Source organism: Gallinula chloropus (assembly GCF_964237585.1).
Source record: "Gallinula chloropus genome assembly, chromosome: Z".
In the NCBI taxonomy this organism is placed as follows: Eukaryota; Metazoa; Chordata; class Aves; order Gruiformes; family Rallidae; genus Gallinula; species Gallinula chloropus.
The window spans coordinates 333255-360892 of NC_140089.1; the positions used below are offsets into that span (position 1 = coordinate 333255).

The window sequence follows — 27638 nt, forward strand, 5'->3', positions numbered from 1 at the left end:
TCCACCCTGAGCTGCTTTCTCCTGCCCTGCTGACTCCTCAGCAGGGACAGGGACCGGGCTGTTCCCTGCGCCAGGCACGGAAAGCCAGGGCACTGAGGGTGATGGATCCAGGCTGCCACTCTCCGGAGTGCGAGCCGGGAGACTGCCGTGTCCTGAAGAGCATGGCAAGGGGCTGGCAGCACCCTCTGGGAGGGACAGAAGTGAAACAGTGCCCAGACACACTCCGGAGCAGACTGAGTGGCCCTGGGGAACACGCTGTGCATCCATGTCCCTGGTCTCTATCCCCATTCCTCCTAAAGAGTGAGTATCCCCAGTGTCAGCTGTCTCCCCAGCAGCAGAGCCTGCTCTGGCAGGCAGAGCAACATCTCACTGGTGAAGAAACAAACCTACCAAACCTGGCCCCTTCCCCACCCATGCTTCCCCATGCCCCAACCCCACCTCACCCCCAACCCCCGCTATCCTCAAGCACAGAAAATAAACTTACAGACTATTCTGGGACTGCTGGGAAGTACAGCCAGGCACTAGCACCCAGTCCCACCTGCCAACCGGGCCCCCTTTCAGGAGCAGACGTAGATGATGGCTGTGTGCTGGTGCCTGGGCATGCCTGCCCAGTTTCTGGATGGACTCAAATCCAGTGTGCAAAGAGAGGGACCAAAATAAACGGAAGGCAGAGCTGGAGACAGTAACTGCCAGTGCTCTGTGTCTACTTCCTCATCACCAGGATTTCTGTTTAGACTTCTTCCTCCTCTGTTTAATGAGGAATAAATTATCACTCCTATCAGGACTAGCGTCCTTCTGTTTCTTCCATATCTTCTTCCTTTTAGCCCCTTCCACAGGCTCCTTCACATATGCACCCTTGCTGCCTGAGAACGCCTGGAAGATGGACTTGCGATGGATTCTGCTGCTCTTCTGCCCCGGCGTTTTACACCCTCTGGGGAAGTCCTCCTCCACATTGTGACTGAATTCTCTATCACTTCTGCGCTTCTCTTCTCTGGATCTGTGTGCCTGAGACGTCTCCATCCTCTTCTGGCACTTGCCATGCTTGCTGTGCCTCCTGTGCTCCTGCCAGGGCTTGCTCTTCGCCTGGTGGTGCCTGTGTTTCTGTTCCCGCCACGGTGTCTCTGGCTGTTCTGGCAGGAGGCCTGCTTCCTGCAGCTCTGTAAAGCACAGCAGTTCATGTCACAGAATCACAGAGTCACCAGGTTGGAAAAGCCCTTCAAGATCACCAAGTCCACCCGCCCCTGTGCTGTGCTAAACCAGCTCCCTGAGCACCTCATCTCCCCTCTGTTAAACACCCCCAGGGCTGGGGACTCAGCCCCTCCCTGGGCAGCCTGGGCCAGGCCCTGACAGCTCTGCCAGGGAAGAACTTTTCCCTCCCAGCTGAGCTGACCCTGCCCTGGGGCAGCTTGAGCCCATTGCCCCTTGTCCCATCTCCTGTCCCCTGGCTGCAGAGACCATCGCCCACCTCTCTGCACCCTCCTGGCAGGGCAGGGCAGGTGGGGAGAAGGGCTCCCCTCAGCCTCCTCTTCTCCAGGCTCAACACCCCCAGCTCCCTCAGCCGCTCCTCAGAGGATTTGCCCTCCAGCCCCTTCCCCAGCCTGGTTGCCCTTCTCTGCACTCGCTCCAGGCCCTCCATGTCCTTCTGGCAGTGAGGGGCCCAGCACTGGGCCCAGCACTCATGGTGGTGTTAACACCACACAGAAAACCTACCTGCACCACCACAGCCTTCCTAACGTGTGGGTGAAGTCACCCAGCAGAAAAATCAATCAGAGATTTTTTTTTCATAATTTTTTTTCCTGTCAACAGACTGGAATCGTAACAAATCAGTTTAATTCTCTGCGTGCTCGTTTATAGCATTTTTAATGTCAGTGGAGTCTTTAGAATTAAAACACCTGACAACGCCCACCTAGTGGCTTTGGCACAATAAATTCTGTGATGGACACGGCTGAATAAAGTCACAAATCTTTCACTACTGCTGAACTACCCCTTCAAATCCCTATAGCTTTTCCCAACACGTGAGAATAATCCCACAGTATTTCTAAAAGCAGCAAGCACAGAGAAAGTATTTCAGAGAACTGAAAGGCAGGAGGGATCTCCCAAAGTATACCGTACCTGCAACCTTTCTTTTCAATCTGCTGGCTCTTCTCTTGATTTCACATTCATCATCGTAGGAGTAGATGAATGGGGAAGCAGGGAACATGCTCCCCTGCATCCGCTTTTCTGAGCACTCCTGCAAAACAGGTTGCAAGTCACTGCCTGGGGCTGAGCTGCAATTCTCCTGGAAGTGAAATGGGTCAGACTGGGGAGGCACAGGTCTGTGCCTGTGGGGGATGTGGGCAGTGATTCTTTAAACACTGATGGTTTATTTACCACCCCACAGCTCTACCTGGAGGTCTGTGATCCCTGGGGTCCCTTCCAAGCCATGCCATTCTATGATTCCATTCTACCTGTGCACGCAGCGATACACGTGTGACATGAGCCAAGCTGCAGGCCTCTCACAGGGAACAGGAGGAATCCCGTGTCTTCCTGCAGTTCTACACACACAGTGCTGAGTGTAGCAGAGACCCCGGGGTGGGGGAACACCAGGAGGGCACTGTGAATGGCTGGACCTGGGCAGCGGGGCTGTGCTGCCTGGAGATGGACCGATGGCCCTGCCGTCGCTCCCACTGCTCCTGGCTGCTCCTTCCCATCCCCTGGCACAGCCACAGCCTGGTCTCCCCACAAGAGATGTAATTCTAACATCAGAAGCAGGAGCAGACATGTGGCAGCCTCTCAGGGTGGGGTGTGGACGGGCAGTGATGAGGGGCTGGGGCAGCACCCTCCCCACACAGCCCATCCGTGGTCGGCACCGGCCGCCTGACCGGCTGCAGTTTTCCCACAGACACAAAGCAAAAGCAAATCCCAGGCGAGCCTCTGCACTGAGAGCACATCAGATCCACAGGGAAGAGGAACAGGGCCCTGAACGGGCAGCAGAGCTGAGGAAGGGGCTGGTTCTTGCATCACGTGCACCTCAAACGCCTCAAGAACGTGGATGTTTTCCCCCCTGCACACACAGTTTTAATGAGCCTGGATAACTGGGATGCTCCCAGCCAGTCTGTCTTTCCTTTCTCAGGGTCCTGCATGATGGTAATTGGAGCCCTCTACTCCTTGTAAGCTGCTGGTTAACTGTTGTGCTTTGCTTTGTCTGTCTGCTTCTGGGACACCGCTGAAGTCTGACAAACTCTAGCCCTTGCCATGCTCAGGAAACTCTCTGGAGGCTCTGCTCACACCAGCTAAGCAGCTTTCCTTCCCAGTCTCCTATTTCTGCCACTCCGTGCCACCTCTAGCACCCCCTCTGTGTTCTCCTGCCTCCTCCCTTTCTTTCAAAGGCAGAATTCATCAAAGATGCATTTCATGTTTCTCAGCTTGTAGTTGTCTTTGCTTGGCTGGAACAGGTTATATTCTCTGTGGTACTCTCCAAAGGGTACCCATGGGTTGTGTAACAAGGGGCCTGTCTTGTGTGCACAGAGGGGGGCAGGTGGGCAATGGCACTTTGAGGCTGGAGTGCACCCATGTCTGAGGTCAGCATCACCCCACTGCAACATCAGGCTGAAAGGGACGGTAGGAGGGGGCAAATCCACCCACTGCCTGAGGCTGTTCTCAGCAGCTGTGCATCCCATACAGGCATATCCTGCACGAGGCACTGGATTTCACACTGATCACCTTGAAGAGCCCGCCATCGCTCCACAGAGAAACCCACCTTCTCACCTTTCCCAGGCCCTCCACCTCCCTCCCTCAGCTTCAAGAGGGGAGAGAAGCCCAACAGCGAAATGACACTTCAAATACCTGTGTTACATGAGTGAGACCTGAGAGTGGCCGTCAGACAGTGCTCAGTGAATGGAATACATGAAAGAAAATATCCCTAGCCATCGCCACAGAGGTTACTGGAAACAACATCCTGGCTTCAGAAAGGCTTTGTCTGTGCAAAGACACATCCCTGGCTGTGTGATACACCTGAAATGTGCTGCTCCAGAGCCCGCACCAAGTCCACACACACGCTGACAGAGGAGCCTCAGTGAGAACCCTGGGCACCAGCACGCCTCTTCCTCATCTCCACTGCGCTGATAAACCGGCTCAGCAACGTCTGACAAACACTTGGCTGCATCCTTCCCCCTGCCCAGGAAAGCTGCCAGGCACTGTGCACTGCTGAGCATTCCTGGGACGGTGGGAGACATCGCCCAGAGCACGGGAAGCAGGAGGAATGTCCGGGATGTGAATGGAAGGCACATCCACAGGTGTTGGACAGGTCCTTGCCCCTGCTAGTGCAGAACCTGCTGCAGCCCCAGTGAGCCGTCCCTTGTAACTCTCTGATGAGGATGCCCCTTATAAGGAGCAAATCTCTGCCCCTTTGGCCCACAGCAGAGAACCTTCTAGGTGCACAGGCTGCTATGAAATGAACTAGGAGGCAAAGTCTACTCCAGAAAACAAGACTTCTTGTTCTTACTAAGTCCTGATTAAGAAACAGGCATTGGAACCCCTGTCTTTATGTCTTCACTACTTCCATCTCTACCAACAAGAAGTCATCCGCAATGAACCCCTCACCAGAACTGCACAGGTAACCCTGGGATTTCACAAGCATTTTGCTCTTGTCTCTGCCTTTGGGAAAGGCCTCCTGAGATTTCTAGCAAAGAAAAGGAATTTTAGGTGTTTCTAAACAAGATTAAATGGTAACAGGAGAGGAAAAGAATGGTGGCAGGATGCTCTGATTACGGTGCATATAAAACCAACTCCTGCCTTCTCTCTGGGTTAGCTGGCTATTCCTGCTCCAAAAAGGCAGCAGAGCAGGGCCCCTGAGGCACAGAAACAGGAAAAATGCCATGAGATGCTTACCATCACAGGTAGATGTTACCTGCTTAAAAATATCTACATAAAAAAAATCAACAAAACCCCCTTTTCACCCCCTTAAATTACAGGGAGACCTTTGGAGCTGCGGCAGAGCTGTCACCACATGAGCTCAAGCCCAGTTCCTTAGTGGGACCTGCACGTCTCAGACGCCCTGCTGTCCAGCTGGGTGGCTGTGAAGATGCACACACAGGCTGACAGCCCAGTGTGCTTGGCTGTCCTTGGCCAGGTTCAGTGATTTGAGGGCCAACACTCAGCTGTTGCTACACAATCCGGTGTGTGTCCTGGATGATTTTCTCCGTGCACACAGAACGAGCCGGTGTTTTGTCCCTTCTGTGTCGCTACTGACTGCTCTGTTTTCATCCAGTCATTGCTCAGGCTACTTCTGCTCACTGTGCACCAGTAGAAATAGAGTCTTATCCTCTTTGATAGCCATAGCGTGTTGTCCTTGGGTCTCTTTACTCCCTTGCTGATTTTATAGTTTCCTATCCAAGTAATTACTGCCAGTTCCTCCCACATATTTACAAACTATTTTCATAGCAGCCTTTTGTACCCATGTAGGGCTGCCTCCCTCCAACACCATTTCTGGCAGTTTAGCAAGTGTCCCTTACTCACTGCCAGCAATCAGCCTCAGCTCTCCCACCCCGGCACTTGCTGCAGAGGCTCATTTTAGCGCCTGCATTCCTGGCAGGGGGGCTTTGTTCTGGTTTTGTTTAGCAGGAGGAGTTTCAGAGCTCCTGTCACAGGTTTTACCCAGTCCCATCCCAAGGAGCAGGCAGCGGGGGCTCCTTTGCACGCCGGTGTCTCTGAGGTCTCACACTGTTGCTGCACGGGTAGCAGTGTTGAGCAGACAGGTGGCACTGGGGAGTTGGATGCCTGTACCACAGCCAAGACAAAGCCCTGTGCGGGCAGTGCCAGGGGTGGCAGCAGGCTGCTGGCACACACTCGTCTCTTGTGGAATGTAGCTCATGGCTGCTGCTGGCTTCCCACCACCTTCCCAGCAGCGTGCCCTGGGTGTACGTGACAGCCTTGGTGCATCACATAAGAGGAAGGTCTTTATTTGGCTCCAAGGCAGCTTGGCACTAAAATCTCTCCTGTTACCCTGCAGCAATGCAGTGAGAAGATCCCAGAAACCTGCCCCACCTGTCCCGCTGCTCCCCACAGGGATTAACTACCTTGCCAAAACCAGCAGCAAGCTTGTAACCATGCATCTTCAGTGGTGTGGGAGCCACACAGAGAGAAGGAAGGAATTTGATGGGAATTTTCTGCTTCTTAGCTGTAGAAACTATAAACATAACCCATGCAACGCTCGAGTAACACTCATTTTCTACAATACTCGTGGCTCCTGGACTTATTCCACAAAAGAACTAACATTTGTTTGATGTGGAAACGTGCAGGCAGAGAGCTGCACTTGTCATGGCAGGGGGCTGAAAAAGCTGATAAACACCAGCAAGTGATGCCAGAAGATGCAGCAGAGCTCCAGTCTTTACCCAAGGCTCATCATATCCTCCTTCAGCAGGCTGAGTACCTTACAGAACAGCAATGCCACACTCCACTCAGATGTTGAAAAAGACCCTACAAATAAGGATTATAGAATCATAGAATGGTCTGGGTTGGAAGGGACCCCAAGGGTCCCAGAGCTCCAACCCCCTGCCACAGGCAGGGACACCAACCTCCAGGCCTGGAGCTACACAAGGCTGCCCAGGGCCCCAGCCAACCTGGCCTTGAACACCCCCAGGGACGGGGCACCCACCCCCTCTCTGGGCAGCCCCTTCCAGCCCCTCACCACTCTCTCTGCACAGAACTTCCCCCCAGTCTCTCCTCTCCCCCTTCCCTCCTCCAGCTTCACTCCAGCCCCCTTGTCCTGCCAGTCTCTGCCCTTTAACAAGCCCATTCCCCTCCTGTTCCTGGGGTCCCTTCAGGGACGGGGAGGCTGCAGTGAGGTCCCCCCACAGCCTTCTCTTCTCCAGGCTGGCCCAGCCCAGCTCCCTCAGCCTCTCTGCGTAGGGGAGCTGCTCCAGCCCTCTGAGCATCCCCGTGGCTCCTCTGACCCCTCTCCACCAGCCCCACATCTCTCTTGTCCTGGGGCCCCAGCTCTGGACACAGGACTCCAGCTGGGGAAGGCAGAGCAGAGAGGGATAATCCCCTCCCTGTCCCTGCTGGCCAGAAATGGAAAATTCTTAAAACAGGCATGCAAATTGTTGGGCTCATTGGGGTGAAAAACCTCACACGACGCCGAACATGGCAGTAAGGCACTAATACTTCATCCTATGAGCCACGGGGAAAAAAACCCAACTCACTGCTCTGTCCAGCATGTGTCTGTTTCCCAATGAATAGTCTCTCTCCCAGGCAGTCGTGTTTTGATTTAGGGTTTAAGAAAACAAATCAATAAACCTGCCAATAAGAGACAGTAACTTTTCTCTGAACCAGATGGGTGCGATCGCTGCGTGCACTGGCCTCCACTGGCTGCAGCGGTGCTGCATGTCACACAGTGCTAGCTGGACTCCTCCAGCTCTCTCCTCCAGCCACACACTGTGCCAGGGATGAATCTCACCCCAGCATTCCCGCAGGGCTGCGGCACAGGCGCCCACACTTACGTATCCGAAGTGTCCCTTCCTGGAGCAGTTGTAGCAGTACGCCACAGCGGAGCGCTCGGGATGAGGGGAGGCTGCCTTGATTGGTCCTGGCTTAGTCTGAAAGGTGGAAATAAGTAAGAATGAGGTCTGGTGGTTATCCGAGGGCTGAATTAAAAATAAATGTAAATCACATATGGTTTCATCTTCACAAACCGGTGCATCCCTGCGTGCTGTTGGAGCATTAAGTCTGACAAAGAAGTAAGTGGCTCCTGTTGCTGTAGTTCTGCAGAGCGAGGTTCAGCCTGAGCATCACAAATGAGTTGGGAAGAGGCACCCCCAGTATCTGTTCCACCTGGCCATGCCCTTTCAGCTCTGAACTCATGAAAGGAGGCTGCTGATCTACCTCTCTCCCCTCCTCCTTGTCTCCCAGCCCCCTCCCCCTCTCACAGATGCCCCACTACCCCCACCCGGGACAGACAGCCCACCAGGTACCCAGCCAGCAAGGGGACAGGCACGTTGATGTCCTGCTGGAGTTGTCTGGCTCACAGCCACACGGCAGAGACCTGACAGAGTGCAGGACCCTCACCCGCTGCAGGAGAACCTCCCAGTCCTTCCCTGGGAACAGGGCACCAGTGCCGCTCCCAGCAGAGGAAAACACCCTGCCATGGTCTGTAGCTGCTGCTGGGGCTGACACAGAGCAAAGGAAGACTCAGCAGGCGCCGTCCCATTCAGGGGAGCCGGCAGATCTTCTTCTCCCCATTCAGCACCCCACGAGGCACAGGGGAACAGACATTCAGGCACGTTCATCCCCTGGAGAAAGGACTGCCGTGCAGCCCATGCCTGGAAAGAGCTGCCACAGGTACAAACAGGGGGTGGAAGGAACCCTGGCTGAAAAGCAGCAGGGCAAGAGAGCAACCTTATTGCTCCTGACACTGCATGCACCTCCTTCTCTCTGGCGCTAAAGCAGCACAGGGGGGTGGTCTGGATTTCAGAGAAATTAGTGCTGCTGGGTAAAGCTCGTTACAGGAATTTATGTTTCCCCTGAATCTGTACCACCAGGCACTGCTGCTGTTAGAGGCGCTGTGTTCTCCTGCATGGCCTCCAGCAGAATGACAGCACTGCTTGTAAAATAGGCAGAAACAAGAGAAATCTCCCAATGCCGGCTTTTTTTATGAATCTGATCACACTTGCAGGGTCACCTTATTTTGAACCTCTCCAGCCCTGGGTTTGATTGTGTGTTTCAGATTCATGTTCCTCAGTTCAGATTCACTCACCAGGAGGAGGCTAAAGGAAGACTAAGAAGAGTGACACATCCAACAGTGATTTGTGACAAAAGGCGGGGAAAACAGGGGAAGGAGAAACCCCCACCACCTGTGAAGTGATTTGTATATTCCTCATCCATGTCTTACAGCAAGAGCTCTTCAGCTCACAGTAGTGGGTAAGTGACTTACTAAGCCGGCTTAGTTTTCCAGGTATTTTATCATAAATACATAGAACAGGCAAGGAAAAGAAACAACCCAACCCAACCTGAATGCAAACATTTGCACAATCCTTGAGGAAAGATCTGTGGGGTTAATTTACTGGACCAGTCACCTGCATTCTAGTCCGTTTCCAGGATGAGGAGTAACCCCAGAAATCACCTCCACTTTGGACACGGGTCCCTAAAAAGTGGAAACAAATCCTACGGGTGGTACCTTCCTCTGCCTTCCCACCGTGCAGAATTCTACTGATATCACATGTTTTCGAACGCTGAGGCCTGCACGGGGATGCTGCCACAAACCCCAACGGGTCCCTTCAGTCAGTCCCTGCCTGCCAGAGAGCTCTGTGGCCAGAGTACTTGTACAGGACAGACATCAAAAATCAAATCAAGGCCCTTCTGTTATTCTCCTGCTTTCTGCCAGCTGGACCTTAAAAAGAACCACAACACCAGCCTGAACATGACAGGATTATACTGCTTGGTCACTGCAAGGAGACCTGTACCAGTCACAAAACCCCAGGTATCACTCCAGAGACACATCCTCTACATTCCGGGAGAATCCCAGACACAGACACAGCCTGGGAGAAGAGCTGCTGGAGAGCAGCCCTGAGGAGAAGGACCTGGGTGTCAGGGGGGATAAGGAACTCCCCCTGAGCAGCAGTGGCTCCTGCAGCTGGGAAGGGCGATGGTATCCTGGGCTCCATCAGCAGAGGGGTGGCAGCAGGGACAGGGAGGGGATTGTCCCTCTCTGCTTTGCCCTCAGGAGGCCCCAGCTGGAGTCCTGTGTCCAGAGCTGGGGCCCCAGGACAAGAGAGATGTGGGGCTGGTGGAGAGGGGTCAGAGGAGCCACAGGGATGCTCAGAGGGCTGGAGCAGCTCCCCTACGCAGAGAGGCTGAGGGAGCTGGGCTGGGTCAGCCTGGAGAAGAGAAGGCTGTGGGGGGACCTCACTGCAGCCTCCCCGTCCCTGAAGGGACCCCAGGAACAGGAGGGGAATGGGCTTGTTAAAGGGCAGAGACTGGCAGGACAAGGGGGCTGGAGTGAAGCTGGAGGAGGGAAGGGGGAGAGGAGAGACTGGGGGGAAGTTCTGTGCAGAGAGAGTGGTGAGGGGCTGGAAGGGGCTGCCCAGAGAGGGGGTGGGTGCCCCGTCCCTGGGGGTGTTCAAGGCCAGGTTGGCTGGGGCCCTGGGCAGCCTTGTGTAGCTCCAGGCCTGGAGGTTGGTGTCCCTGCCTGTGGCAGGGGGTTGGAGCTCTGGGACCCCTGGGGTCCCTTCCCACCCAGACCAGGCTGGGATTCTGTGATTCTATGATTCCAAGAGGTTGTCTGCTACAATGCCCACTGATGAGCCTGATGCTTTCCTCTTCCAAATGGTCACCCCCACACACAAACAATTACAATTTTGGTCTCAAAACATGCTCACTTTTTACAAGAATGGTAGACAAGATCTTACACTGTTCTGAACAGGGCTGCTGGGAAGCGATGCCAGCCGGGGGGATGCTGACAAGGGGGGATGCTGACAAGATGCGGCGCGTGCTCACCGAGTGCCACGGGGTTGACAGGGCTCAATTAGTAACCAGGGAGCCTTTGTGCCCCCCTGCAGTGGGTGCCCCAGCGTAATCCACAAGTTAAACAGGCCAGCAGGAGAGGCAGATCTCACCTGATGTGCAAATGAGGCGGGGTGTGGGCTGGTGGGAACCTCGCTGCTGCTGCTGCCCAGGGCTCGCAGCAGCCCGGCCACTGCCCGACGCAGAGGGACAGCTGCGCCTCAGCCCCGGGCACGCACAGACACGCCGGGCTCTCCTCCAGTGCAGGAGCCCTTCGGACTCCCGTTCCGAGGCACGGACCCCCTGCGACCCCAGCGCCCCCATCACTCCCCGTCCTGAGCCAGCTCCCCCTGCCACACTGCATTTCGGTCCGTCAAGAGAAAAAGGTCACATTTAAGGACAGAAATTAAACTGCACACTTGCAGGTCAGATTACAACTCCACAAAACTTTACTCCTTTCCCAAGCCAAACAGAAAGGAACCCTGCCTGGTATAAACCCTCTGTTTTCTTATTATTTAGGGCTTTAAAAAGCATCCAAAGACTCCAGCCATATGGGTACAAAATAAACTATTCATGAACGTGGCTTCTTTATGTTATAGTTTTTTTTGTTACAAACATTTAAATAATCTATATTTGTAGGGTGATATCTTGGAGATTACTTCACTATCAATATATAGAAGTAATAACCTGGTAGATAGCATTACCTATGAAAGGTCCATCCCATCTGCTATTCTTGCTGAAAGCTTTTCATGCACCAGTAAACTCAGTAAATATCAGAAGATAAAGCATAAGCCTACCACGCCATGGATTTACTCCTAATGTCTCCTCAAAGTGCAGCCTGATGCAACGATTACAAATGATTTTTCTTCTAATGTCATTTTACATAACCCTTTTTTCTGCATGAGTAGTTAGTGCGGAATGAATGAATGAATGCCATTAAAACAGTTAATCATTATCTGGGACACTGGCCTTCCTCCCTTCTCAACCAGGAATCTCCATGACAAAGGCCAAGAGATCAAAATGCCAGGGCTGCCTCTCTGGCCTATTTCTGACAGTAATTTTTTATGCAAATGGACCTGCTGGGCAGCTCCCTCTGTGACCTTGAGCTCCCCTTATCTGCACCGACTTTGATCCAATGAGGGCTTGCTTTTGTGAAGCTCATTACTACTTAGGATCTGCAATCTGACTAAATCTCACTAATTAAGGAAAATCTTCTGACCCCTGTTGTTGTGTATGTCTCTGCTCCTCCGTTTTATGCGGCACAGGGAGCCCAGCGGTGCCAGGGACCAGCAGCGAGACCCTTTTGTGCATCTCCAGCTGCACACGTTGGACGCCCCATCTCAGGGCGAGCCGTGCCAAACACCCAGCTCCACCGGCCACCGAGGGTGGCCTGAGCCCAGCCTGTGCCCAGCCAGGGCGTACCAGACCCAAATCAGTAACGTACCCGCTGAAGGAGAAGCCTCCCACTCCACCTCACGTGCCAGTAGAACCAGTCTGGCAGCCAAATGAAACCCAGAACAGTTCCCTGTGCCCCAGAGCCTCCTCATCGGGTGAAACGAAGGTCCTGCTGTCCCATCAGCATCACCCTGCCCCTGCCTAAGGGCTAGCACGGAGGGTGGTTTTGGTTACATCCAACCCCACTTTGGGCAATGTGAGGGAGTAACATAAACCCTTCACTGAGCGCACCCCAGGGCTGGCCAGCTACAGCTGCTCAGACCACCAGCTACTCCAAACCATCCAGCACTGTTCTCTCGTGCTGAGAGGAGACAGCTATTCCTTCTGATCCATGAGATCAAGTGCTCTGCTCGTACTTAACATACCAGGTAATTTTTACTCCTATTTCTTGTTGCACTATGAAGATAAGTAATTAAATGGTGGATTAAAGTAAGAAGCCCAGGGGGAGGGCACCCAGACAACCCGGAGAGGCGATCTGGGGCTTTCCTCCCAGCATCATGCCCCCTGCAAGCAATGCACACGGCCTGTGTGCCGCGGGATCCACGTTGGTGCAGCTCACCAAGAAAAACAAGACATAACGTGGGGAGTAAAACTCATTAGCAGAGATGTTTCATCAATTTCTTGAGCTGCTGAAAGATGATCATCAAGTGAATCATTACACACTGTGGGTTGTAGACTGGAGTTGGACAGGGAAATGGTCAGAACAGCTCTATCACTGAAAAAATATACATTTATTTTCCCCTTTAGAAATTACCATAATCTACATGCACACCAGCTGAAACAATGGCAGGTTAGACTCGTTCCCTTATAGTCAAAATTGCCAATATAGGATATCATGTAATATCGTAATTATACTAAGGGTTTTTGTTGTTGTTATTTTCTTTAACCATGTCATGCACCCAGCAGACTTGCATTCCATTGGGTAATTCCTTAATTAGGCAGATTTTTGAAACATGTATTATGTACACAACAGACCGGAACGTCTCCTTTGGAGTCTTCGTAGTCTATCAGGTGATTGCATCATTAAACCACACATGCTACGTAGTAAAAAATCCTTATGAAAATTCATGACAGAAACATACTGAGCTTGGTGCATGCTAATAAATGAAAAACATACAAATTCAGTATTTTGGCTGTTAATGCCCCCCCCCAACCCTCCAACAATTATAAATATAGTAATTTCTTTACTGAATTTAATTTCTTAATTTTTTTCCAGCCATCTAAAACCCCTTGCTATTCCAGCAGGGGTTGTGGAGGTTGCACCTATATATCTCTCCACAAATTACCCCTTGTAATTGAGTTTACTAAATGTGCTCACAACATTCTTGCCACCCTTTTGGGTATCAAAACACAGCGAAATAACCAAGGAAAGTCTGACCTAACTAAACCCTTAGGTCTGTTTGGTTTGGTGGTTTGGGTTGGGTTTTTGTCTGTTTGTTTGTTTTTTAAATGTACACGACACACGTTAGGTTACAAATTGATGGGCACAATTTTATCTTTTGATTGCAGAGTCTGGAAAACCAGAGTCTTTCCTGGAATAAGGAATTTAACTTGTTCGGTCCACAGCACAAGCACTGTGAAGCAGTCATTTTCTACAGAAATAAGACACTTATATAATGCATTTTAAACAGATGCAAATAGCATCTACGACTGACTGTGCAAAAATGTTAAAGGCAGAGACAAAAAGTACAATATTATATATCTAAAAGAAATGAATGTAATCTTTTGATGCTGTTACAAGCGGAGGGAAAAATACTAAAATATTAATTCAAAAAAAGTCTCTTCTGGAAAATGGACCAAAAAAAAAATATCTCAAGTTCATAGAGAAAATGAATATATGCAAGATAGTAAGGATAACAACAATACAATCCCTGAATGCCTCAAAATCTTCATGGTTTAAAAGGCATCCCAATTTTCTCCAAAGGTGGTGGCATCTATCCAGTCGTCCATGGCTAATTTTACACGGAATGCAGAACGTTATTTAAATAGGACGCTGCATTAAACTTCAACTGTTTCTGACGTAGCTCTCAAACTACAAACCTATCTTTCTTCTATTTTAATTTTAAAGTAAGTTAGCAAACACTTCCTTCTTAATCCCCAGAGACTATCTATATGGTGACACAAACGCACGAATTTATGACAGTAACATAAACGCTCCTCCCAAGTAATGTGCAACATTAAGTGAAATCGTTTCCTGGAAAGATATTATAGGTATCTATATTTTATTTGCCATCTTAAACATATCTGGGTCTTTATGACCTTATTTTTAAAATGTATTTCCTTTTTACATTTCCTGGTGCAAATGGACTGCATAAATAAGCAATGTGCTATGAGGCTTCAGACTAGCCGATAAACCCTTTCAATTTTCATGCCAGCTTCTTCTTTTGTAATTCAAATCTGGCTGAAAACTGGCAGCTCTGAAAACTGAAACAAGCACTGCCACAAATACCTTGTAATGCTATCGACCTTGTCTGCCCATGCAGTGAGAAAGGGGGATGCATATGTGTCTGCAGTCATCCAGATAACACAACTCATTTTTTTGGGGGGATAACAGAAGCCAGCCCCGGACTGTGCACCAAAAGCAGTCATTACCAGGCAAGCTGGAGAATAAGTCTCTTCAAAATACACAGCGCATTTAAAAACCATATACAGGGCTCAGCCACTGCTTTCATTACCAATTTTAATTTAGCTCCTTCAGTTTGCCAGCCAGATAAACTCTTTAGTGCTGTTTTTTAATCTATTTGCCACATTTTATGTTTAAGATTATAGTAATATGGGACAGGAGAAGGAATCACTTTTAGAGGAAATAAAGAAATAGATCCGCTTATCAGCGCCCATCAGAAAGTTCATTAATCAGCCAGGCTTTGTGCCCCCTAAATTGAAAGGTTAAATAATCCTCTCAGGAATATTTCTCGGCACCACCGCCAATTGTCCGGAGAGAAGCTGCCATTCACAGCACTCTGGATCGGTGACAGGGTATTTTACCACTGTTTGGACCCCAAACAATGATGGACAAATGGCCTGGCTTACAAAGAAACCTTTTAGTACAAGGATGGAGAAAGGACCACAAGCTTTGAAGTGGGGTGGGGGAGGTGGGTGCCGGGGGGTGGGGGGAGAGGAGGAGGAGGAGGAGGAGACTCCTGCATGGGGACACGTATATTTTATTTGAATGTTTATGAGGAGAGTGGCCCAGCGCTGTCCTGTAGGTGCCCAGGGACACGCGCAGCCCGAGCGCGGGCGGGCAGGCGCTGTGCACACCGCGCGTGTGCATACTGACACACACGTTTATGCACTAATCTGAACACAAACACTGGCAAAGTCCCTACAATCAGGAGATGAACAGAACTCAGAGCGTGGTTATATTTATTAGCTAATACACCGGGGAGCCCCACCAACCCCAAGGTTTTAATTTTTACTGTCATTCTGGGTGATTTACAGCTTCCTTCCTTTCTCTGTTCAACCCTGATGTCGTCTACTGATCACCTTTCACCATCAGGTGCAAAAGGAGGAAGCACCACATTTGAAATAACTTTCTTGAGGAGCAGTCTTAATAGATGCTTACTTTGAGAGGATTTCTGATCGCAGCCAAAACTGAAGTAAACGACGAAATAAATAAACAGAGTGCTGCTGGATGCAGTGCGAGATGCCAAGACGACTGGTGAGTCAGTGTGTGAGAGGTGAGTGTTCACCAAAGTACATCCCCAGTCAATAATAATTCAAGCTTTTTTCTTTAAACTTCTTTAAACTCCCTAGCAGCTGGGCTTCAATCTGCCCCATCCCTTCCTGACGGACAGTTTCACAGAAGCATTTTCCTTGCATTACCAACACTTTAGCTATGCATGTTAATGTTTATAAATTTCCTCATAATTTTTTCATGTATTCTCCATTTAAAAGCATCATATATATTCAGTAATGCAGTAATTATTTTTACCTGGCTTTATAACAAGTGACATTCATCCAGAATATGCCCTTGAAGAAACGTCTGACAGCCTATATACAGCCATTAACACACACATGTCTTCCCCATCTCCTTCTTGCACGTCTGTTTTTTAAAATGGGTCACAATTCCATAAAATGTTTTTACTTTAGTATGATTTCTGACTTTCTGGATACTCTACGGCATCTAAACACAGATCAAAAGGTTTCAGACTTCTCCTCTCTCATATCATGTGAACACTGATCAAAACTGTTCTCTCCAAAACAACTTTTGACTATCTCTGTGCTATTGTTTCCCCTCTCCTTCCCTCCTCACACTACCATCGTGAGAAAGGCAGAATTAATTTAACCAGGGCCTCATCTGCCATCAAAATAAGTCAGACAGAACCCGCAAATCAAGTGCAAATGGGGTGCAATTGATTTTAAAGCAGAAGATACTTCAGGTTATTGCAGAGACCACAGGAACCCTTCAGCGCTCTTTAAGTGCTGAAGGAAGTAGCAAATACCCGTTAGAAACAGAATTAACTGCATCGTCAAGAAACAACATGAAGGTACATTCTGTTAACTACAACATGAGTAGTTACTACAGGCAGAGAAACTCTAAGTTTGAGGGGAGGAAAAAAATACCCCAAGCAAATAAAGGCAAGCAGGTTTTGGCCTCAGCTCTGACTGAGAAACTCCGAAGCCAGGCTGCAACTGTCAATTCCCTGTGAATCTATCACCTGGCCTGCTCTAAAGAGAGTACCTCTTGCTGCAAGTGCTGCCCCCTCCTATCTCTGCAGCGTCAAAGCCTCTGCCATGCCCCTGCCCGCAGTGCTGCCGTGCCACGCAAGGCAGCATCGGTGCCATGGTGCCACGCGGGGCAGTGTGAGTGCCATGGTGCCATGCAGGGCAGCATCGGTGCCATGGTGCCACACAAGGCAGCATCAGTGCCATGGTGCCGTGTGGGCCAGCATCTGTGCAGTGGCATGCAGGGCAGCATTGCTGCTGTAGTGCCATGCAGGGCAGCACTGGCAGTATCAGTGCCATGGTGCCACGCAGGGCAGCATCAGTGCCATGATGCCATACGGGGCAGCATCGGTGCTGCACAACACCGTGCACCATCGGCACTGAGCTGTCTACGCCGTGGAAGCACCAAGGAGCCACCAGCAAGTGGAAGTTTATGAGCTGGTGGCGGTGGAAAGCCCAGACAAAGCAGCACTGTCATGGTCTGTTTTGGTGCCGCTGGGATCGGTGTGGTCTGGTGGAGGCTGCTTATGCCCAATTCAGAGTCATACTTCCTCAGAGTATGTTTGTCAAATGTTAATTTAATCCATAATTAACAAGCAAAAATAAGTTAGAACTGAAGACCTCTTCTGGAGCCAAAACCTCGGAGGGAGAACTTCTTCCTGTGCTGTACACAGGTAGTCTGGCACAGAAGCATCTATCATGCAGTTCAGCCACGCTGCTCTGAGACCGCTCCAGCACTGCGGTAACACAATACCCACCTATGGCACACACACTGTGATGCTCACTCATTACTCAGACCTTCGGTCCCTTTTAACTCCCTTTATTCTTCAAAACATGAAATCGAGATCGGGGTGGTTCTGCCACGGGCACAGTATCTTTTCTATGCGGGTGGCAGGACCGACCGAGATGTGTTAATATTACTGCTGTGATAGACCCTCTCGGAATTAAATCAGTGAATATTTCTAGGGAACCCTAATCCCTAGATTATTAACATGATCAAGCATAACTTGAGAAAGTTACAGCCGAACCTGCCTGAGCTGCTTCCTGGCTGCTCCCAACACACAGATCCTTGACAAGATGAACTAGCAGCTCTGGCAGCGCCACGGGCGATCACATACGCTGCCGCCAGCGCACACTCCACAGGCTGATGTCACTAAATACTTGAGACATTTCAACATGCAAAGAGTTTGTATGACAAACGGCAACATTTTTTTTATTGCCACTAAAGCACATAATCTACAAGCAGCTGTAAAACTGAGTGGACGTTTGACCAGCGAAATGCCGCCCTGAGTTCGTGTGTAGCTTCAAACAGTTCATGGGGATTTCCTCTACACTGACATTTCACAGCTTTTATGCTTTGCCACATAAAAATGTACCAAAATGCACTTAGATCACCTGCTCAGGAGTGTAATTTTTATATATTTTGAAATGTCTGCTAGATCCAGGTATTTTGTTCCCTGTGGAATTTTGAAATTGCCTCAAAGTTCTGACAAAGCTGAGAAAAAAAACACCTCATGTCAAGTTCAGAGGACTGATTTTCAGGAGTATTTAATAGGAATATTAAATCAGAGAATTTAAATATGAATATCCATACACATAATTTACTGCAGAAAGAGGGCACAGAAATATTTAAGGGTTTTTTTCCCCCCTCAAATACAAGCCTATTTTTGAAATGCACGGGAAACAGCTTGAAAATTCTGTTTTCCCTTTTTATATGCTTAACCCCTGAAATAGTAAAATTTATTTAAATGATCATATAGGTTCACTTCTTCAAACTAAAGGGAAGACAAGTGAACATTTTCACCAAACCCATAAGCACTAAACATCTTCTTAATCCTTCTGCTTAAAAGAAGCGCAGTGTTTCAGCAACGAATCTCACCATTATCCCGTTTTCTGAGCAATTACCCACTTATCCAGCAGTTTTGGTGTATCAGGAAAACAGGTAGCACATCTTTGGCACACGCTGGGCAGTGGAGCAAGGCTGGGGACAGTTTCCACGCTGGGAACAGAGCAGCCCTTGCCCACGAGTCTGCATAGGAGGGAGCCACTCTCCATCCTGCCCCCAGTCCCCGGGATGTCTCACCACTGGATCCCTGGCACGGCACCTCAGAAATGTCACAGCCTGCACAAAGGGCTTGCTGGGCACGCAGGGGTTAGCTCATCACAGGTTTAAGATTCAAAATATGAAAACACATCCATTGTAATGTCCGCCCCTGCTCTCCTGTTCCCGTTTCAAGGCCGGGCCGAGAGACATTGCTTTTGTAGAAATCACAGGGCTCCTTATAAAACAGTAAGGGGCACTCTGAAGTCAGGGAGTCTCTGAAGGAGGCCACATCTCAAAGGCAGAGCAGTTTGAGGAGGTTATTTGGAGCCCCAAAGTGAGGGAAATAGAAATGGTTCAGTTCAGCCAGCTGAGCTTTCCGCCTCTTTCCCACCCTGAACCCTTCCAGGAACACCAGCTTCTGGTCCAGCTGTAACCAGTGTCTAACACTCAATTTAAAAGCCCCTATTCTTTTATTTTCTGGGGAGGCAGATGGGGATGAACAGGACACAGTCAAATGTAGAGAAAGCAGGCGTGCTCTCTAAGATGCCAACACGACGAAGGCAAGTGGCAGCCGATGCCAGTGCTGCTGGAAGGGCACGTAGCCCACCCAAAACACCGGTGCAGGAGCCTGCAGTTTCCTGCTCTGCCTAGGTGCTGACCTGGGACAACCACAGACCTGTCCTCTGTGTTAAAGCGGTACCGGGACACCGTCACTCTTCCCCGGGAAAGGAAGCGCCAGCGCAAAGACACATTGGCATTTTACAGATAACCAGTCTGAACCGTCGATTGCCACTTCAGCGACACACAACCCCCCCTAATTACTCAGGACTCCTAACTGGCTGGGGGTGTTAGTTAGAAACCAACATTTTCACAAAAAGGCAAATTCTAAAGAGTATTTTTTGTCGATGTTACATAATTATGTAATGTTACTGGAGCTACTTACTTTTCCTCTAATAATTTAAGTACAGTTATAAAGGAGAAATTGCAAAAAAAGTCTGTCTAGCGAGCTTTTTGTACTGTAGCATGTGCTTTGTGCACATAAATCTAAAATCATTTCAGGACCTGAAATTTCGTTTTCTGTTAAAAAAACCCCAACAGGAACAAATTTTGGGTGTAGGTTTCTGATAGCCTGAAAAAACATCTGAGACTTCGAAAAGAACAGTAACACAGGACAAATTATAAATTAGCTGTGGAAAATAAACAGAACGTAAAATAAAATCCAGGAGACCCTCTACACAGCGTAGCAGCCACCTCTAACGTGCGTATTTCCACCAGAACAGCTGCGCAGGGCGGGCAGACATTTCAGAAGCATCCCCGTCACGGAGCAGCACTTGCAAAAACAGAACAGTGCCTGAGCAATGCCGGCAGGTAATTTAAAGACAAAATATTGCCGATTGCTGCCCAGGGCCTGCCCTACATCCTCCCCAGTGACGGAGGCCAGCGTGTGCCTTCAGAGGACATGGAGTCTGGAGGAACCAAGCACTGCGAGGCCCCGATCCCCCCACAAGAGCCTGTCTGGGGACCTCAGCACGCTGCAGGTGTCTGTGTTTCCCCCAGTGCACAGGAAGCAGAGTCGTCCCTGCCCCACACCGACATCCCTGGTGAAATGCCCTGCCCAGTGGCTACCGAAGCACTGACACGCAAGGGCCTGCTCTGTGACTCCAGATTATGAAAAAATACACTGTCTACAGCATAAACAAAGCAGTTATCTTTCCTAGAGTTAATAAAACAACCATAAAACACCCTCTGAGAAACAACATCTAACACAAGCAGGATGCTCTGTGTCCCGCAGCCTTAGGCCGCGCAGGGCCCAAGGAGCTGGCGCCGCGGCCATGTTTGCAGCCACTGCAGCAGCCCCATCCCTGCGTGCAGAGAAGTCGGGCTTAATCTCCTCCTGAAAACACTTGTACACCATCCTTCCCCTCACCGCACAAAACCCACAAAGCTCCTCAGGAAATCAAATGATCTCTCTGTCAAGATTAAGTTTTTTTTTTTTTTTATTTCCAGTGCCATATTTTAATTTTTCCCTTTCTGAAAGTCGTATTTAAAGGGCACAGATTGACTTGAAGCAACACTGCTTACATTTTCATTTCAGGAAAAAAGTGTCAGGCCACGAGGAATTTTAATAATGCACACAAAGAAATCCCAGCGCAAAATTTAAACACAAAAGATGCATTGTCCCTTCATGTCTTTTACACACAGAGGCCAAAACAGCCAATTCCTGGTTCACCTTCTTTTATGTAAAAGTGGATTAAAAGTAAGATTAACAAACTGTCAAAAAGCATGTTAAAGGATAGCTTCTGCTAGTTAAAAATTCTGATGGTTCTAAAACTCTGTTGGTGGCCATCTTGGCCTAGGAGCTTTCACATAAATGAGACGGGTGAAGGCAAGGGATGGGGGAAGAAGTCCTCATGGCCCGCGCAGTACAGGGGGAGGAAGAGGTTATTAAAAATGAGCAATCCCTATAGAAAGAAAACACCTAAGCGGAGCAGGGCTCAGTTTCTAAGGTAGGCACATATAGAGAGAAACACATGAAGAAAAGAAAAACCGTGCTCTGGCAGCTTTAAGGATGGCATTTCACGACTCTGCTGGTATTTCCTGAGGAAGACACTACCACTGGCAGTGTTAGTTCTCATCCGATTATCGTATTCCCGGGCTACGTTCGTCCCTGTGCACTGTAGCCCCTCTGAACAATGAAGCAGCACAGCATACTCGGGGAGAGAGCTACACGCAGCTCGCGCGCTTCATCTCTTGCCGAGCATCGGGACGGCCATTCGCACGTCTCCTGGGTGCCCTGGCCAGGCCCGCTGCGCAGATGGGGCTGACTTACAACGTGAGGGCCTCACATGGAAGAAGTGCCGCCTCATGCTTGAAGCAGGACGTGGGTCACGATGTGCTGAAAATAAATCTCCTCTTTCCTCTCCAGTAATGTCATCTGCTGGGTGGTGATGCGACTGCTCACAGCAGTGCCAACCCGCAGTTTCACTGGGTCACCCCAGCAGCAAAGCCCTCTCCAAGCTGCAGGATGGGAACAGGTCTGGGCCCAAGGTCCCATCCACTGGCCCGGGACAGAAAGCAAGCAAACAGTGTCCTTCCACGGCCGTACCCGTGGCTGGCCAGCGCTGACCTGCCGCCCACCCGAAGCTCCAAACTGCCAACACTTGGGTAGATCCCTACTCGGGGAGAAGGGCTGCGGCCCACAGCAGGTGCTGCACCCCACAGCAGGTGCTGCACCCCACAGCAGGTGCTGCCACGCACCCTGCACCGGGCCCGGGGTGAGGTGGGATCATCCCTCTCCTCCCCTACCCAGCCCTGCAGCCACTGGAGCTGCCGCTGGACAGGCAGATAGGCAGCTGGGTACCGCATCAAACCTGTCTTTTCTTCAGAGAATAAACTGCAAAACCAAACCAAACCAGTGAAAGTCAGAGGGTGCCTCAATCCCTTAATCACAAAAGTTCTCCCACTGATTATTTTTTGTTTTAAATAGAGGGCCAGAAACTGGCCTCCACTTGAGTGCGAAATACTTAATGAATGCCTCTACCTATATAGCCAAAATATGAAACAACAAGAGAAAGGGAGTGAAGAAGAGCCAAGCACCACACTGAGGTCAAGAAAACCTTGCTACGAGCACCCCCACTATCCTTAAGATGTGGGAAAAGGGGATGTGATGGCATGTCCTTTGGAACACAGGCCGTATTTCTCTGGGTTTGTGGAGCATCTGGCATCTAGAAAGACAAAATTGTAAGCTAGGCTTCCTAATAATCTAAAATAAAGAGCTTTACAAGACCTCCAAATGCCTCGTCTGTGCAAAAATTACACATATTATTATTTACACTGCAGTAAGCTATGATCAAAACGGTTCATCCTGGAGCTGCCAACGAAGTCCTCGTGTTATTATTTGAATTGATAATAACCCCTTTGATAAACGTAAGTGGGTATCAAAACTGACCTATTTATTGCAAATAGATACCTATATGTAGAAAAACCTAAAATATGTTTTGACAAACGTTAATTTCCCTTTTCTGATAAAGGAGAAATACACAGAGAGCAGGCACAATGAAAATGATTTGTAAAAGTTTTAAATCACCATTTTAAAGAGGTTATTAAATATTATTTTAAACCACAGTGGGAATTGGATTGTTCTGCTGACTTTGATTGGTTTTTTTTGCAGAATAATTTTAGTTAACAGAGTTGAAAGAACAAGTTTAAAGAAACTAACTTCATCCAGTTATAAAGCTTTGATTATCACAGAGCCTTTAAATTTAAGCTTCATTGAATACAATATGATAATCTTTTTTTCTATCAAAAGGCAAATTAAAATATTCCGCTTATAATCCTTTTTGCCATTTCAGCTGCTCGCAAGATTTCTTGCACTGGCAGTCTGTTTTGGTTGGAATAAGACATTTCGGCCCACACAACAAATTATTTGTAATGTGCCAAAATTTGTCACCACAGCTAAATGTAAACAAAAACCTACCACCATCCATAACGGCAGAAAGGATTTATTATTTAGTCATTGTTCTAGTCAATCCACGTCCCTGTGCAGGGGCTGCAAGAAGTCAATAGATGGCAGTCCATCTCTTAGGAAAGAGCCAGATAATGAATAAAATCACCAAAAGCTTCACAAAAGAGAAAGGTGGAAGGCTGCGTGTTTTTTCACAAGCATTCACAGTAATTAACTAAGAATACTTTATGTGATGCAAAACATTTAGACAGACTTTGCAAGTGGCCGGCTGTAAGCAGCGTTATAAAACCGGCCTTTTATGGCTAGACTGAATGCCCTGTTTCCTTTGCGCTTATGTGTACCTGCGTGTGTGATGCTCGTGATCAATTTACCAAAATCAATTTAAATCTAGCGGCTGCAGCCGCGGCTGCAGCACAGGGACAGCTCACTGTGGCCCCAGCCTGCGTGCGAACGCTGGGGCAGCCTCTGCAGCGCAGCAGCAAACACACCAGCGCTTCTTTAAAAAAAAACCCCAAACTTCTACTATTTTCTCTTTAAGCAGGTACCCTGTTTGTAGAGAAATATTTATTCTGAGCTGGGAGAGCTATAAACTAATTTCTGTGGTGAAATAGCACCGTGCTGGTTGGAGAGTGAATCTCCACTCCTTAGTCACACATCTGTAAATATTTACTCAATATACATTAATCTGGCACAGAAGTTTTGGTTCTTGTGAGAACACCATTTACTTCTGCTTTGCGTGCAAAAGAGAATATTCAAATGCAATAATAAAAGCTGGGGCTCCTACATCTAAAGAATTCAGACAATGCAGCTCCTTGAGGTATATAACATATTTTAAATATTAAGTGTGTCTTTTACCAGGCTAACTGTGAAATGCCAGGCTTAATCCTACCCCTAACATAACTTTGGGTTGCTGTAAGTCTTCCCAGGCACAACATGGGGACATGCAGAGCATTCCCCACGTGTCAGAAATGTGGATTATTTGCAGATAATTTACAGTTCGCTGCAGAATAAAAAAAAAATGTATATATTTATCAGCAAGCCAGGCTCTGACTCAATGCTAATTTATCTCTGTGAGCCCCTATCTGACATTTTAAAATGTCCCTAAAATGCACCACAAATTTCTAAATGGGTATTTTTGACAATAAACCCGTATTCATAAATACTACCTTTTCTAACAAGACTGAGTTTTAGCAAACGGTCACTTCACAGTGAGGAAGGTCTAAACTCCAAACGCTTTCCACAAAATTCACAGATAAATTTTTCTACCTCAGATACCACTTGCCTGGGTTTAAGCTCCCCCATGCTTTTTTATAAATATAAATATTTTCTAAGAGTTGACTGCCACTTATTGAGGAAATTTCAATGGCAAGCAAGACTAAAATTAATTTAAATCTTAAACCTCCGTAAAAAACCCAGAACCCAGCGTATTAGTGCATCTAAAATACCCATTTGATTATTAGATTCCAAACACCTAAAACATTTCAGAAATGATTTTTGCATGCACCCAGAGGGGTTATAATGAAAGACAGCATTTACCTTCCTCCTTCACACAATTTTAAAGCAGCAAACAAGAATACTCACTGAATGCACCTTTTGCTTATAATGTTTGGGTTTGGTTTGTTAGTTTGGTTTTATTTTTTCCTTTAATTCTCTAGCAATTCTGTTTAAAGTAACAGTGAACGCTGAGAAAGGGGAGAGGATTTCCAAAGCAGATCTTTTGTTTTAAAATCATTATGCAGAAAACACAAGCAAGAGGATTTAAGCACTGGTTTACCCTATTCACTGAATTTAGAAGCAAAAACAGAAAAAAAAGAAAAGAGCATTCCACTACCACAAAGAGGTGGAGGCAGCAAATTATAAATCATATCCCACTTATTGCCCACACACCAGAGACCCTGGAAGAAAAGTAGTGGACAAACTTTTCTACTTTGTTTTGAACCGACAGCAGTTAATTAATTATCTGCAACAGCTAAATACATACGAGGTTGAGCTGGATAGCAATGACAGCAGAGTTTCAGAGGAACAGCACAAATCCTAATCTTTAAAGATGTTTTTATGTGTAATAACCTTATAAGTGAATATATCCGAGATCTGTGATGCCGATCCACTGAATATTGTCTTAACCAGCTAAGTGCTGTTCCAGGTTTCAGTATCAGCCACAGCATTCTGTTTCACTTTTATCTCTATTTTACATATTGAGGAAAAACTTTTAACTAATACACTGGTATGGTTTGCTAAGTTTTATTTGCTTGTTTGAATGATTAAAGATCAGCTAATGCAGGCCAAAGAGGAAGCTACGGCGATGTCCTTACCAGTTAGAAATCAGCTGCAGAAGTTTGTAAAGTGTATTTGCTGAAATTAACGTCCCCACTCCAGCTGAGACTTATTTTACTCATTTAAAAAGACAGCTTTGTCACACACAGTGATTAATTACCAGCATCTGGGATATCTGAGATGGGGTTATTGCTTCTGCTATGTATCTCAACTTAAAATTTAACCCTCCTTATCTGTGTAAATGTAGTCACTGAGAGGAGAGAGTGCTGCAAGGCACTCATTTAATGATTGCAGAATTAAAACAAAATCATAAGTTCTAAAGACGTTTTAAAAAATAGTGACAGTGTTTCATTGCATTCCTCAGTTGGAAAACTCTTCAGATGTTTATTATCTTCTTGCAGAAGATGCTTGTCTATATTTTATGGTCAGCAGTTCACAGAAGAGTAAATAGGCTGGGTGTAGAAGAAAATAAAAAAGGTGTTTCTACTTACTGTTAGGTGATACTGCCTCCATATTTCTGGGCAAGCCTGGAAAATAAAAATATTGATCAGCTAGGAGCATGAAACAAGGTGCTTTACAGCCTGTTGGTTTTGGCATAACACAGTATCCACCGGTGTCGGTCACAGGAAAATAAGAAGCTTAACTGAAAGGGTCTGCATTTCAGCTTCAAAAACCTGGCTAGACAGTTTAATTGAATTTTACACTGGTTTAACACACTCCCTGCCATTGTCAGAAAGCCAGTAACAGTTTTCTCTCTCCCCTTCTTCTCAGAGGGTTAGAAGTTTGGGAGAGTAACGTGCTCTTAACTGTAGTCAGCACGAAGACTGCGAAACACACCGAAATTAATTTAAATTCTCCTTTTCCTGACGTTTTAAATTTACACAACGCCTTGGAAATTAAATCATGAGCTGCCTTCTTCCTTCTAAGTAGAAATAGAAATATTTTAGTATTTTTGTACATCTCTATCCTAATCAAAATATAATTGTTACATGTAATAATCCGCAGCAGCCTCGTGTCAGATGAGTTGTAAACAAGAAGCATAACAGATTGCTCTAATGCTTCTATTTTTACAAAGGCTTGCTGGATTTTTTAGTAATTTTTTTTTTTTCTTCCCCTGGTCTTCTTTAAAAGAAAAGTTGCCAGAGTGGCACAGAAACTTCTAAGTGCAGCCCCATTGTACAGAGCTGGAGAGCAGCTCTCTGAACCTCAGCACTAACAATAGACCGGAGGAACACGTAAGAGACATGAAAGAGGAAAATGTGGGTCTTCTGCTGAAACAAAACCAGAATGTGCTAATGACCAATGAGAAAGAGGTCACTTTCTCCTGGGTCCTCGGTATTTTTACAGCATTTTGGGTATTCCTGCCTTCTCCGGAGACCCCCAAGGCACAGACAGGCACCGAAACCGTGTGTGACTTTGTCTGCTGGACATTGTAGTGCTCCAGAGAGTGTGTGCACAGTGACTTCCGTGGGCGTCTGGCACTCTGGTTTAGCACAGTCACCCTTTTACTAAACAGCTTCTGAATCATCTGAACAATTTTGGTTTGCCAACCCGAGTTTTCGGTACCTTAAGAAATGTTATTTACTCCACGGCTTCCACATGAGATGCTGCAGCTTCCTGATTTCAGACATTAAAGCCTCATCACCACTTGCAAATGAGGACTATTAACATTTCTTTAGATTTTCGAATAAATTTTTCGCTCATGCCTAAATTCCTGCCTGCTTTTATTCCGACAGAGCACGTTAATTAAAAAAAAAAAAACACCAAACCAACAACCCACCCAACAACCAGAATTGTTACCAGCTGAATCTCTCAAAAAATAACCCAAGTTTCTGACAGCCACCCTATGGCACAGACAGTATGTTTTTCCTTGGATGTGATGGAAATTATATTATTTATTATTCATTCCGTCGGTAACACAATTTTCTGGAGAAAAATCTACAATCTGCTCTGTGTAATGGTTCAACATTTCTCCTCTTGCTCAAATACCGCGTGTAAATATTTGAGTTTTATATTAATATTTCTATAAAGAAAACGTGTGAAGTACATCGCATTTCTAGCAGAGGAGCAGGCTGCAACATTTGACAGTTTGAACACACTCGAGCTGTCTCTGAGTGCAAACAAAAGGATTTTCCTCCTTGGCTAACTTACAGAGGAGTCGGAGGCACGACACATAAACACTCCTGACCGACAGAAATGTCGTGCCAAAGACCTTGCCTCCCCTCTCAGACCTGCAAACGGCTTCCACTCCACGCCAGG

At 47.7% G+C, this 27638-nt stretch overlaps 1 protein-coding gene across 1 annotated transcript in view; it reads right to left on the bottom strand.

Moving 5' to 3' along the window:
* Positions 1–427: 427 nt before the first annotated feature.
* The window catches only part of ZCCHC7 (zinc finger CCHC-type containing 7), a 114040-nt gene continuing 86829 nt past the window's right edge, over positions 428–27638 (bottom strand). Inside the window, exons 7-10 of the mRNA XM_084278702.1 lie at positions 25871–25906; positions 7479–7574; positions 2113–2230; positions 428–1157 (exon numbers count right to left, since the gene is read on the bottom strand). Coding sequence (XP_084134828.1) covers positions 715–1157; positions 2113–2230; positions 7479–7574; positions 25871–25906 — 693 coding nt within the window. The 3' untranslated portion in view covers positions 428–714. The remainder of the gene's footprint in view (positions 1158–2112; positions 2231–7478; positions 7575–25870; positions 25907–27638) is intronic.